The sequence below is a fragment of the Anser anser genome (genome assembly GCF_964211835.1).
Source record: "Anser anser genome assembly, chromosome: 5".
Classification (NCBI taxonomy): domain Eukaryota; kingdom Metazoa; phylum Chordata; class Aves; order Anseriformes; family Anatidae; genus Anser; species Anser anser.
In genome coordinates, this window is record NC_139725.1 from 28226150 (window position 1) to 28238975 (window position 12826).

Sequence of the window (12826 nt, forward strand, 5' to 3'; positions counted from 1 at the left end):
AGTTCTGCAAGCATGGTGTTCACGTCCAGAAAAAAAGTATATGAATTTTCTATGTAAAGTGATGGAACAAAGGTCAGAGCAACAGGAAGACTGCTGCAATTTTATAGAAGTCAAAGTTTTTCTTCTCATTAATAGAAACACTGAGTGTGCCTGATAGTTTTACACCTTTGTATACCAATAATCAGCAAAGGTTAAGTTCTCCGTGTTTCTGCTCTAGCTTATAATCTGTGAAAGAAGAGTTATTGTTAAAATACTGGGCATTTACATCATCCATTTCATTAGATCTTCCTGTCTCCTGGACTCCTCAACTCACATTTGCTCCACAAAGCTCCAAAAATGGTAAAACACTGAATATTTACTAGTTTCCCTGGATGAAAGAGAAATGTGTTTTGGATCAGTGACCACAAGAGTGTCAACCCAGAAGTCACACTGAAGTTGAGTAAATTACAGATTTGTTTAACGCCACAAACCCTGGTAAGGTTAGTGCTCTGTATCCATAACCCGTTTGGACTCAGATGAAGAAAAGTCTGAGCTCACTTCTTTACCCCATATCCTGAAACTGTAATTTATAAAAATGGATTTTAGCCACATTTTGGAAAAGAGTAATTAAGAACAGCACTTCTTGGATGGCTCTCAATCTTTTCGGAAAGTAAGAGTAAAACATGGAAAGACAAAAGAATACAATGCATCTGCTTGTTTGCCTCACATGCAAGGTGTTAGTTATCCTACTGAAAATTTAGCCCAGATAATTTTTGTTGTCTAAGTTAAACAGAAACTGGACCTAGATTATATTTTGTTCATTCTACACAAAGTTCACATCTTTCTTCATAGGTACTGAGATTCAGTGTATACTGACATACTGTGACAAAATTCATAACATTACTATAGACTTGATGTACATTTTAATGTAAAAAAAATTAAAAGGTCACGTAATTTTTTTAAACAAAGCAAGGATTTCCCCAGCATTTCTTCTTATTTATTAAAATGCATTTATATTACTATATTACATATAAGTATTATATCAAATTTACATAGTTTAAGGATGATCATACTATGAAAATACTTATCTTTAGAAAGTTTAATACCATATATATTTGAAAAATACCCTAGGCTTATATTATGATTCATTTTTCAAATCAAATTTTACATTCCCATAGCCTAGCAGCTTTATGATTACTTTTGTAACATAAGAAATGTTCCCAACAACTCTATCACAGTGATTTTTCCCTCAAAGGAGTAATGAATAAAGTCTGTCTACTAGTATCTAGGAGATCAAAAGATTATTTGACATGCTCACATTACTGGGAATCATTTTGTGGCACACAGTCTCCTTCAAGCAGTGGTGGCTGGCATAATCACAATTTATTCTACTCTCCATAAGGAAAAGTATTTCTATTTACTTCAGCTCTTTCTATCCACTGCAGTATGTAGATGTGCACTGCTTGCTCGTTAACAGCATTATGTTAAAACACACATGTCCAATATTTAATTTTAGGCTTTTGGCTTCTTTGTGTACTTTTCAGACAGACTGAGTTGGAAGCCACACAGTTATTTTTCCAGATGCACACACAAGCTTCATCAGTATATATTTCCCCAATTGCTGCATCCTAAAATTCATGTTCTGATACAACTCTGAGTTTTGTGGTGCTGTTTGTTGTTGTTGTTTTTTGTTTGTTTGAAGTAGATGCTGGCCTTTCAGCATCTTTATGCAGCAACTTCACGTTTTCTGCATAAAAAGTAGTCTCAGTGTGCTTCTAAGGCTTTTTCCATCCATGTCTAACTTTTTCTGAAACTTCTGCTGCTTATTTGAGGCCTGTGCACTTCCACTTGTCAGTAAAGTGAACAAAGAAGCCAAGGAAAATTCATTTTTGCAGACAAAACCAATTGGACTTGTTCAGTTTCTCTCCTATCTCAGTTGGTTACTTCATGATAAGACTAAAACAATAATCAAATTCAGATTTACAGTAAGCTAAATACACAAGGACAGTACAAATTAAAGTTCACATACCTCTAGATCTTGCAATTCACTTCCATCTTCTGTATCTTTCAATAGTTCGCTTAACCTTTTCCTTTCTCCTTCAAGCATAGCTATCTGGTTTCCTGAATCCTTTGCTAGCTGAAATATTTTGCAAACGAAAAGAAACATAAAACCTTTAGAACTCCATTAGCTCAAACAGTATCAAAATAAATTTTTTTAACTCTGTGAAATTAACATCCAAAATTTGTTTATTCTCATAATACAAATATCACTCTGACAGGTAATAAATTGATAATCTTATACTAGTCATTGACAAAGACATGGATGGAGTGGGTGGCATTGGATCAAAAGAAATCATTAGAGACATGGAAAAGAAAGCATGAAAGTCAAGGCTTCCATTTTCTGACATGTCTTCTATTACATGCACAAACAGAACAATTCAACTTCCAGTACTCTTCAGCAAGTATGCAAAAGCAGTATTATGCCTACCCTAGAAACATGATCATCCAAGATGAGAACTATTTTATACAGTACTCTGCCATAAACATCAATTTTTAATAGTAAGATTTTTTTTCATTTACTCCTAATTAGCTTTTCATGTCCCTGATAAAGAAATCCATCTGTCTCCAGAAATGCTATTTTATGCTAAAAATACTATTTTTCAGTTAACATTTAATAACATATTAATGATTGTTGGTTTAATGCTTACCTCAACATTCTTTTTAATGAAATCCTGATTGTTTTTACTTTTATTCTGTGTTTTTTCTGCTTGATGAAAATCATTTGTTTCTATTTCACTTGGATAATCTGAAATTTGAGGAGAAAAAGTTGCTAAGTTATGATCATTCCTTTTCTGATTCAGTCGGAGCTGTAATTACAGTAAGTCCATTAAAATTTTTAACCAACTTGTAAAGTGGATAGACAACCTTTTGATATGCTGTTTTCATTATCTATATAAAACTTATATAGCTGTATTTAAAAGAGATAACTATCATCAAAAACTAGTCTCATTTTTAAGCTTTTATTATCTGAGATCATACAACATTGGGAAGGCTAAAATGCCTTTGGATTTCTGACCTCAAAAATGTTAAACATGGCTGCTTTAAAAGCCATAGCATTCCTTTGAACCCTATCGTTTCAGTTTTATCATCAGTACAAAACCAGACAGTAATTTTTTGGGAAACCACAGAATGATTTGGAGTCATACCAAGTACTTTTTTTTTTTTTTTTTAAAGAAAACAGCTGAAGAACAGATGATATATGTGATATTATTACAACACAGCTTATAAAACAAATTCTGTTTAAAAATAAAACTCAACATGGACTTGAACAAACAGCCACATACGTTATTTGTACCAATTAAATCTACATCATAATTAAATGATGTTCTGACAACATTTCACGTAAGTTTCTTTTTCTATCCATCATATAATTACGGGCACAAATTCAGTTATTCAGAGACTTGTACTAGTTTTAAGAAAACAATTCTTTCAAGACCACCAAATAACACCAAATATTTATCATATTAAATAATATGACTAAGCAAATACAATACCTTAGTCCCACAAACTACTTGAGAAGTATGCACAGTACTTCTCTGAAAAGTAGAAAATTAAGAAATGGAGTGTGGTGTTCCATCTACAAAAATAACTTCAATTTAGCATGCTGGATTATAGAAGATAAGCCTTAACACAGGTTCTAGCAGCTCATTCTTTTACAGTTTACATGGAAATATTTTTTTTCAGACTGAAGGCAAACCCCCAAAGACATAAAATTAATTCAGTGTAACCTTTTACACTCTATGGACAAGAAGTTATACAATATTCTCAGTGATCAGACTGACTTTCAAATTGCAAGTACATCCTAATGGACTTAGGTGTGGGACGTGATCAAGAACACAATCGTTTACTGAAGGCAACCCAAACTACCTTTAACTTTGCCAGGTAAGATCTTAAATCTATCAAGGAATGGGATCATCTAAGAATAAGAACGGTTAAAACATGCAGTCATATTCTGTAAAGTGAAGAGATGCTGCTGCCATCAGTGGTCCAGCCTTGAGGAACACCTGTTTACAAAGTCTTTGTCATCTCAGCCAGTCACCAGTAAGGCCCTTCTGTTTACAAAGAATGGGAGATGACAAGAAAATAAAGAATTGCAGATGACAGCAATGGCAGCTGAAGCCATTCTTCTTATGTCACAACACATGTGAGAAGTTACTCAACCACACATATTTGAATTTCAAATAGGGAAAGAACAGAGGCACAAAAGCGCAGTTCTGCAGTTCTATTTTGAAGTATTGGACACTCCACACTACCACCGGCATTTGATACCTCTAAGTAGTGCATGAAAACAAGTAATATCTAAAATAATCAGTATAGATGTTTGATTTTTCCAGAAAGTACTTAATACATGACAGCATTGCAGCCTCTACAATAATTGGCATAACAAAATATAAAATTAGTTGTCTGAAGATTTAGGTTTGCCACAACATCCATAAGATTTCTCCTGAAAACAAAAAAATTACAGAACAGTTGAAACTGTATACAACACCACTCTTCATTGTTAGATGATTTCTTGAATATAAGGTAATGTATGAATGATTACCGTATCTTAGATTAACAGCAAACACAAGTTTTTCAAAAATTTCCAAGAAAAAAGTGGCATATTATACAATGAATGTTACACAACTTATCATTTTACAACAAAAAACATTATAACTTGGGAGCAAAAATTTTCTAAGCATCTTGAGTTAAATGCTTAGTTTAAGTCCCAAATAAAACTCTTCTATTTTATCATTTGTGGAAAAAAAAAAAAAAAGAATCATTGCCATTTCACTAAAAAGCCTTAATTTTTCTGATGGTTCGGCTTAACTACAAAAGCCTAGTCTTCATTACCCAGTCATTGTACTTGATGTTTTACCAGATAATAAAGCTTACCTTTATTATGTTGGATTTTATGGCAGTCATAATCTTCTGGATTAATCTGTGTGTGAAATACTAAAGTACATATTTCATCTTCTTCAACATGGAAGGGATCTGCAAAGAAAGTCTTTAGTAAAGTTTAATTAAAATGTATTTAAAGGAAACCTAGTTTCATGCATATCATGTTATAAAATTTCACACAAGAAAGTTTCAAAAATTTACTTGGATAAATTATAAAATCACTACATTCTTCAAGACTTAAAAAGGAAATAAAAGTGTAAAGCCTGTCTCATGAGTAACAACATGTAACAGAAGAAATATGTTATTTTATATGCCTGTGTTTTTAGCAACTAGTGAATCTACATACCACACATACATGACAAGTAATTACGTAGTAAAAAATGGGTCATTACGTTTAAAAGCCTCCACAGACACCATGTGCTTAGTCACCCTGAGTTTTAAATGGGAATAAAGTACCCAGATTTTCACAGCTGGTGCCTCTCCCTCTACATGAGTTATTTGACTTCCAAGAGGCTTAGGTCAAGGGTATAGTCTAGGAAAAGAGAGTGTTCAAAGACACCTGGCATGCATCAGTTGTTTCAATTACTCAATAAAATAAAAAAAAAAAAAGTCATGGTACAAACATACATCAGCAGAAAACATAAGGGTATTAACCTACAATCTATAAACTTAGCACATACAGAAAAGGACTCACATTGAAAAAAAAAACATATATACCACATATGACAAATACGCTTTTCAATTAAAAAATAATCTGTATTAATTAAGTTTAATGGACTGACAGTATGATTTTGTTACACAGAGCACAGGAGATGAATTTAAGGCCATTTAAGTAATTCCTAATTTACATGTCTGCTATGAGTGTGTCAGAGGGGTTTAGTGCCTGAGCAGCTGGGACGCATTTGTTATTAATGATTTTGTACCCAAAACTTGCGTTTGATCTCACAGCCATATTAAAAGCTATAATTAAATGGCTCCTTTATATAATTTATTTAAAATAGTTCTTTAACAAATTAAAACTCTAAAAGCAAAATATATTAATTGCATCCACTTCAGTATCAATCAGGGCAACCATCAGGTCTGGAAGTCATTGGCAGACATTTAAAAAAATAAGTAAATAAAAACCGAAAAGCACAAGCATGTAACAGAAAATTCAAGGCAAAGATCAGATTAGTGGAGAAATGTAAATCTAAACTAAGCAGAGCGTTGTAAATACAGTACACCATGACACACGTGATCTCTGCATCAAGGTGTTATCTTTAAAATAAAAGAGGAATCAAAGCATGGAAGTCATTAAACATATATTTATATATAATATAAATATTATATATATATAATATAAATATTATATATATATATATATATATATATATATATATATATATATATATATATATATATATATCCTTGCCTGCCTGGTTTTTTTGGTTGGGTGGGTGGTTGGTGTGGTTTTTTGCTATATGCTGACATCTAGTGGAGATTTTTTAAATATCAACCTTAACTTAAATCCTGTTTTTCCGTTAGTAAGCCAAACTTAGCACAGAAACATTACCTTGCAGTAGTTTTATTGATGTGTTTTGACCACACATTACTACACGCAAGTTGAAATTTTTGCTTAGAAATATCCATTCAATCCTCTAATCCTTGTTCTCTCCCCAGCAAGCAAAAAGGTAGGTTGTACCACAATCCTGTTTCCTTTCAATTCTTTTCCTTCAACCAAGAAACCGTTTCAGCCAAGATATACAGATGAAGGACAGGATGAAAAATGTGTGTGATTGACATGTCTTTGAGATCTCCAGCACCAAGAGAGAATACTCAAACAACAAATTTTTGAAAACCACTCTCAATCAGTTTTGACACTGCTTCTTGACAAATCCAGTCAGTTTTTGTTCACCCCACTCCCTAGTGGAGACATCACGAGCAAGATGCCTACAGGATACTTCTTTTCCAGTGTCTCCTCCAGTTAGAGTACAGGCACAGAAAGAAAGAAATCATTTTAAAATAGGCAATATTTTTATTTTTCCAGGTCCCTAGGAGCTTGTGTATCCTCTGCACATTCTTGAAGAAAACTACCAATAATTCAGAATACACTTCAATTATTTGCTATAGAACTTCAACAGAATCATGCCCTTCTGACTCAACAGAGAAAACATGAAAACATATCTAAATAGTCTTTAACTTTTTTCTTTCTCTATTCTATCTGTAGTTTTACATAGATATGCACTGTAATTTTGATCAGACTTTTTTGTTATGCACCTTATTGCACATTTCTCTATATCATTAATTATTTGTTTACCTTTGACTTAAAGAACTCAGTCCTTCCTTAGTCACTTGTCTACTTTTAATACAGCTATAGAATTTTCTTGCTGTTTTAAATTCTACTTAAGAAGGAAGGCATTTTATTTAGTCTGCCTGCTTTTATTTTAAGAGAAAAGACTAAAATGCAAACATAGATTCTTATCAGTGTTTTTATTTCCGCTTTGAATATTTTTGTCTTCATATCACTATGAAACTCAAAAGTTATCTTATTTGACTTTCTGGTCTTTCCTATCTTAAAGTAGTTTGAGAACATGTCTAACAGTTTCATTTTTTAAAACTGCTATCTATTCTAAACTTTCCCAGAATTCTCAGGAAAAAAAAAAAAAAAGGAAAAGCAGATTTTTAAAAGTAAGTTCATAGTTCATATTCTATCTTTCCATAGAATCACACTGTATTATTTGATGATCCTTTTCATTCAAATTCTCTATCATGATCAGAAGCTTAACACCTCTTAGAAGTGAATGTAATGTAATGTAATCAGTATCAAAGCTAATGTAAACAACCCATACTCCTTCTGCTTTTCTTTGGACCTCATTTCAAGGACCTTGGCTGTGTATGCACCTTCCTGTATTATTTTTCAACACATAACTGATTAGTTAGTATCATCATTTGGTCCCACTCTCTTGGTTCTTCTGTTAACAGTTCCTAAAAAGGCTCAGGTTTTCCCTAACTCTGGTACCGTAATATCATCAGATCCTTACAATGGCATTAACATTGCTTCCTTCTCACTCTTAATCGTATTCCCACATGAAAATTGTCTCCAAAATGCATGTGTGGCGAGGCCCACATTGTTAGAGCTTCTTAACAGCTTTTTAGGCCTAATATTTTTTAACTGACTGCCTTTCCTACATGAAGTACTCCAGCCTTGCAAACTCTCTTGCTAAGACCACCAAGAACCACCATCAGAAATTTTGTCATTTTGTTTACAAAATCGATTCTGATTTCTTTTCTTATTGCCCAGATTTTCCAAGATGGTAAAGACATCCAAATCTTTCAGCAGGTTTCCGCTCTGTATTTTCCCTGTATCTGCTATTATCACTTTAATTTACCAGTGTTCTCAGTCAGGCATCCTTTCTGAAATCATCTTTGTTGGCCACCAACTTGAAAAAAGCGAGTTTTACTTATCTTTAATTTTTACCTTTCTTGAGTAGCCAGTTCTTTGGAAAATAATAAAAAAAAAAGCAACAATAACAACAACAAAATCTAAGAAAAATCATCATAGAGCACAACTTTGAGTTCTGTGAGAATGCAAAAATGATTTCATTTTTCCAGTAGTCCCTTGATATGTTTTTACATTTTTTATTCTAAAAGTTTGAAAGCTTTATTTTAATATTATCCAACAAAAATATGAATATTAAGAAAATACAGAATTAGATCAGGGTCTTTATTTCTTTCCTACTTACCAGCTGTATCCTGCCATGATGAGATCAAAGTTAAGAAAAGTTTTGTGTTTTCTATCTCTTCATGGCTTCCAGTGGTATTATCAGACTATTTAAAATAAATAAAGCATAAATATACAGTTACTAGCATAAGTTTACTTTGAAGTTGCTGCAAAATACTCTGCTTATCAAGCCTAACAAACTTCAGACCCTATCAAAAAATTCCTTGTTCAGTGGCAACATTTCCTTACTGCTTTGTTTTAGTTTTATGGCTACTTGAACATCTCCTAGAGTTATGACAAAGGCATGGCGGAACTTCAAAGCCTCTGTTATGCATTGGCTCTTTCATGAAGACATTTCACAAGGCAAAGAGCTTCCGTAATGGATTTATGTCTCTCAATCCAAATCCACTGAAGTTACGAGATGCACCCAAAGCAGATGCAATCACATCTTTTTAACAACATAAATTTATATTCATGAAAAGTATAAAATAATCTAGTTTCAGAGGAAAAACTAAATCTCATGTTTCAAGGCTTGAGATGACAATTAACTGCTAAAGGCTGTGATAGGAATAATGTAAAGAAATTCACACTGTAGCATTGTCATGCCTTCTTCAGGGGGCATCTCTAACCGCTTCAATAAGAAAAAGTACTGAAATGGATGGGCCTAAAAATGGTCACACTAGAGCAGAATAAACACTCTTAGCTCTGGGTTCATGCCATATCATAACCTGCAAGTAACGAGCTCAAGCCTAAGACTCTGTGCTTGTAAACCATACCCAGGCAGCTGTATACTTGGCTATTGGTCATACCAATTTCTAAGGTTCGTGTCCCTATTTTAAAGCCTACCTAGCCAATATATATTAAAAGTTACTCAAAGTTACTTTTCAGTAATCCATTTCTTCACTTCAATCAGTCAATCCTTAGTTATTTTATAAAACAATGTGCCTGTGAAATGAGATCATTCTGTAAGACAGTAGTCTAGGATACATTATTTACAAAATAAGCAGTGTAATTCTAACCTGAAGTTCTTCCCAGAGCTTTGTTCTCATTTCTTTGCCTTGTTTTTTAATTGTGCTTTCCTTAAAATATTTTTTTGCCAGTATTGTATCAAGCTTTTTCATTTTCCTTATGGCTGCTTGAATCTGAGGATCTCCTTCTGTCTCTTCAGAATCTTCTAACTTGGAAGAGTTTGCTGTAGATTAGATTTTATATTGCTAGCTTGACACATATCAACTTTAAAAAATAGAAAAAACAGTACAAGTAATTTGACAACAACTACAGACAAAAGTACAATTATTCTCAAGCATGTATGCACTATTTTCATTTCTAGACCTGTTTGAAGCAGGGAGAAACATGAAAGTCTGTAAAAGAATGCTGAACAAACTTTTAGTTGGAGCAGTTGGATATTGGGCAGTGGGGTGGGCAATCCATTTGGGGTAACTGCTTCATATATAATAGAAAAGTGACAACATCTCCACAGTATCAGCAATAATGACAGACAAAATAAGCTTACAACTCAAAACATTTTTTTTTTTGAGGCTGACTACTAGAATACACATTGAAATGTCTTTCATTAAAGTGAACAACTGTGGGGTTAAGAGAGACCCTCCGATACCTCTACCTTTAAATGTTATACAAGGTTTAGTCTCGATAGATCTCGACCAAAGCAGATTCTGATACTGGTTCTGGAAAAATGTAGCTTTTAAAAATAAAAATGCTAAAACATTATAGAAACTACCATTATTTAACTGACATGGATTTTTGTGTTGTCACTTCTTTTCCCTAAATATTAAGATTTCAATTTCTTACCACTTTTAGCCTTTCCCCTTTCTATAGCACTCTCATGCTATAGCACCCTTATTTCTACTGGAACTTAGCTTCCATGGCAAGAGTAGAGGAAACATTTGTGGCATTGTCCCTACCTCCACAGACTTTCAAATTGTGGAGTCCTGCAATATCTTTTCATTTTCTAATGTTTAGAGGTCAAAAGATTTACACAGCCATTGATCCCAAGCATTTACTGTGATGCATTCATCTACTTTGTGCCAAAAAAAATAATAATCAATTATTTCAATTGTCCTGAACCCTGCAAAAGGATTTGGGGCTCAACTACTGAGTAATGATACGAAGTTGAGTTCTAGTCAATTTCTGTTCCAAAGAAATGAACACTGCATGAGATGAACAACTAGATAGAACCACCACTGGATTCTGCCGTATTAGATTGACCAATCTACATAAAACCTAAATACTAACATATAATTAAATAAATATTCTTTAATGAAATAATATTTAAATAAATAATTCATCCAATACCTCTTGAATATTACAAAGCATATACATTTTCAAGGAACATTAACAAGAAAAGGAAAAAAACATTGATTTATTGCACCATACACTTTATACACCTGAAAAGTAATACCCTCTTTTGCATTACTTATTTTTTCTTGGGAAGGTTCACAGAATTTTGAAGTCTGTGTTTCAGCGCTACCATCTCCAGAATCTGAACTAGAGACACATCCTGAAAAACACAGGAAAAAAGCCTTTCACAATAATATAGATGTGAAATAAACTTTTTGACATGTTAACGACTAAGAGAACAAAATATTTTTTGTCATTTCAGGAACACCACAGAGCCTGTACTGAGAGTGGATTACTCTCAGATTTTTAAAAATTGGATTACTCTCTAAAAAATGGTCCATACTAGTACACCAGTGCTCATGTTAGAAATCATGGGATTTCTTTTGACCTTAATTCTGTCATGAAAGCTATCTAAGCTTAAAGAAGATCTTGAAACTTTCTCCTTCATGTACTGACCTTCACTTCTCTATTTTTAAATAAGCAGAAGTTCTGGAAAGCTAGTTTTTTAGCATTTATAGAATGCCAAAAGAATTCCATCTGAAGCACTTCGACAAGTGATTTCATTACAATGAGATATCATACATTTGTATTTAAAGTCTGTTATTAGTATCAACGTTGTTCAGTTGTTAAATACTAAAACTTACAAAAATCATTTCCCTTTATTTGGACTGATGGACCATTATTAGAATTTAAAGTTTCTCACAAATGGTCATGATCTTTGAAAAGTTGGATAAAAATACCTTACTGAAAATGCTTTCTAACATGGTTCCATAAACCAAGTGCAGAAGATGTCTCCTGATTTTCTAGGCCATCACCAAGGTGCAGGTCACAGCTTTGACGCCACAAGGCATATGCTGTGTAATCACACCTCTTACCACTGTATTTCAAAGATGGGTTCAAAATAGTGAAAAGAAGTGAAGGCATGAATTTTGACACCACCATCTTCCTCCTCTTTCTTTTCTGGAGTTTTACTTGTTTACATTCTCTTTGCCCTCCACCAATAGAATTTTACCCACACTATACTGACACGATGTTTGGTCTAGCCACACCACAAGAAAGTGTTAGTCATTCCCACACCTGACTCATTGGGATTCAGCACACACTCCTGAAAACAGACGGACACACTCTCCACTGAGGTTTGCTGATCTGTTCTTACTTCCTTGGTATCAGATTGCCCTCTGCCATCACCTTTGTTTTCTTCTGGAGAGCAGTGTTCTAAATTTCTTTGATGACTACCACCCAGACTGACAGGTGAATCAACCTATGAAATGTAAATTAGTTAATATCACACAGATACAAATCTGTAGGGCTGGGAGGAAAATCATAGATAATCACAACAATCACATACTATTACAAAGGCTAATAATGCTTCAACATAAGATTGCAAAATACCTCTTAAATAAAATAACAATTTTCAGATCTGATATCTGATTTTTCTAGAGCCTTTGAAGGGCTGAAATGCTTATGCCTAATTCATCAGTCTCAAGGGACAGCAATGTTCATGCAATTACCTATGATGGTTATGTCAGAACTTGGATTCAAAGTTACCTCATAGTAGCCTTAATACCTGACTGTGAACCTACAAAAAATATATTTTTTTAACATCTTTAAGAAGAATTTAGGTATGATCCCATTCCACAGACAGGTGAACAGTACAGCACTACTGGACAAACCTAAATCTCAGATTCTCAAGTCCTAGTTCCTACAACCTAACAACTGTATTACATAACCCCATTCCCAAAATTAAGTTAAACCCTGATATTAGTTTTTTCAAAGGATGTACAAAACACCTTCCTTCAAACAGAATTTTAGAATTTGTCAAACTCCTGGAGCTCGCCTATATTTCTT

At 33.4% G+C, this 12826-nt stretch overlaps 1 protein-coding gene across 3 annotated transcripts in view; it reads right to left on the reverse strand.

The window, feature by feature from the left end:
• The window catches only part of FSIP1 (fibrous sheath interacting protein 1), a 90155-nt gene that overhangs the window by 75769 nt on the left and 1560 nt on the right, over positions 1-12826 (reverse strand). For 2 of the 3 annotated variants that reach the window (XM_083837958.1, XM_083837956.1), the window contains exons 3-9: positions 12056-12239; positions 11040-11138; positions 9640-9812; positions 8643-8727; positions 4915-5013; positions 2688-2785; positions 2009-2116 (exon numbers count right to left, since the gene is read on the reverse strand). In XM_083837958.1, coding sequence (XP_083694084.1) covers positions 2009-2116; positions 2688-2785; positions 4915-5013; positions 8643-8727; positions 9640-9812; positions 11040-11138; positions 12056-12239 — 846 coding nt within the window. The remainder of the gene's footprint in view (positions 1-2008; positions 2117-2687; positions 2786-4914; positions 5014-8642; positions 8728-9639; positions 9813-11039; positions 11139-12055; positions 12240-12826) is intronic. The other variant, XM_083837957.1, reaches the window with a different exon arrangement.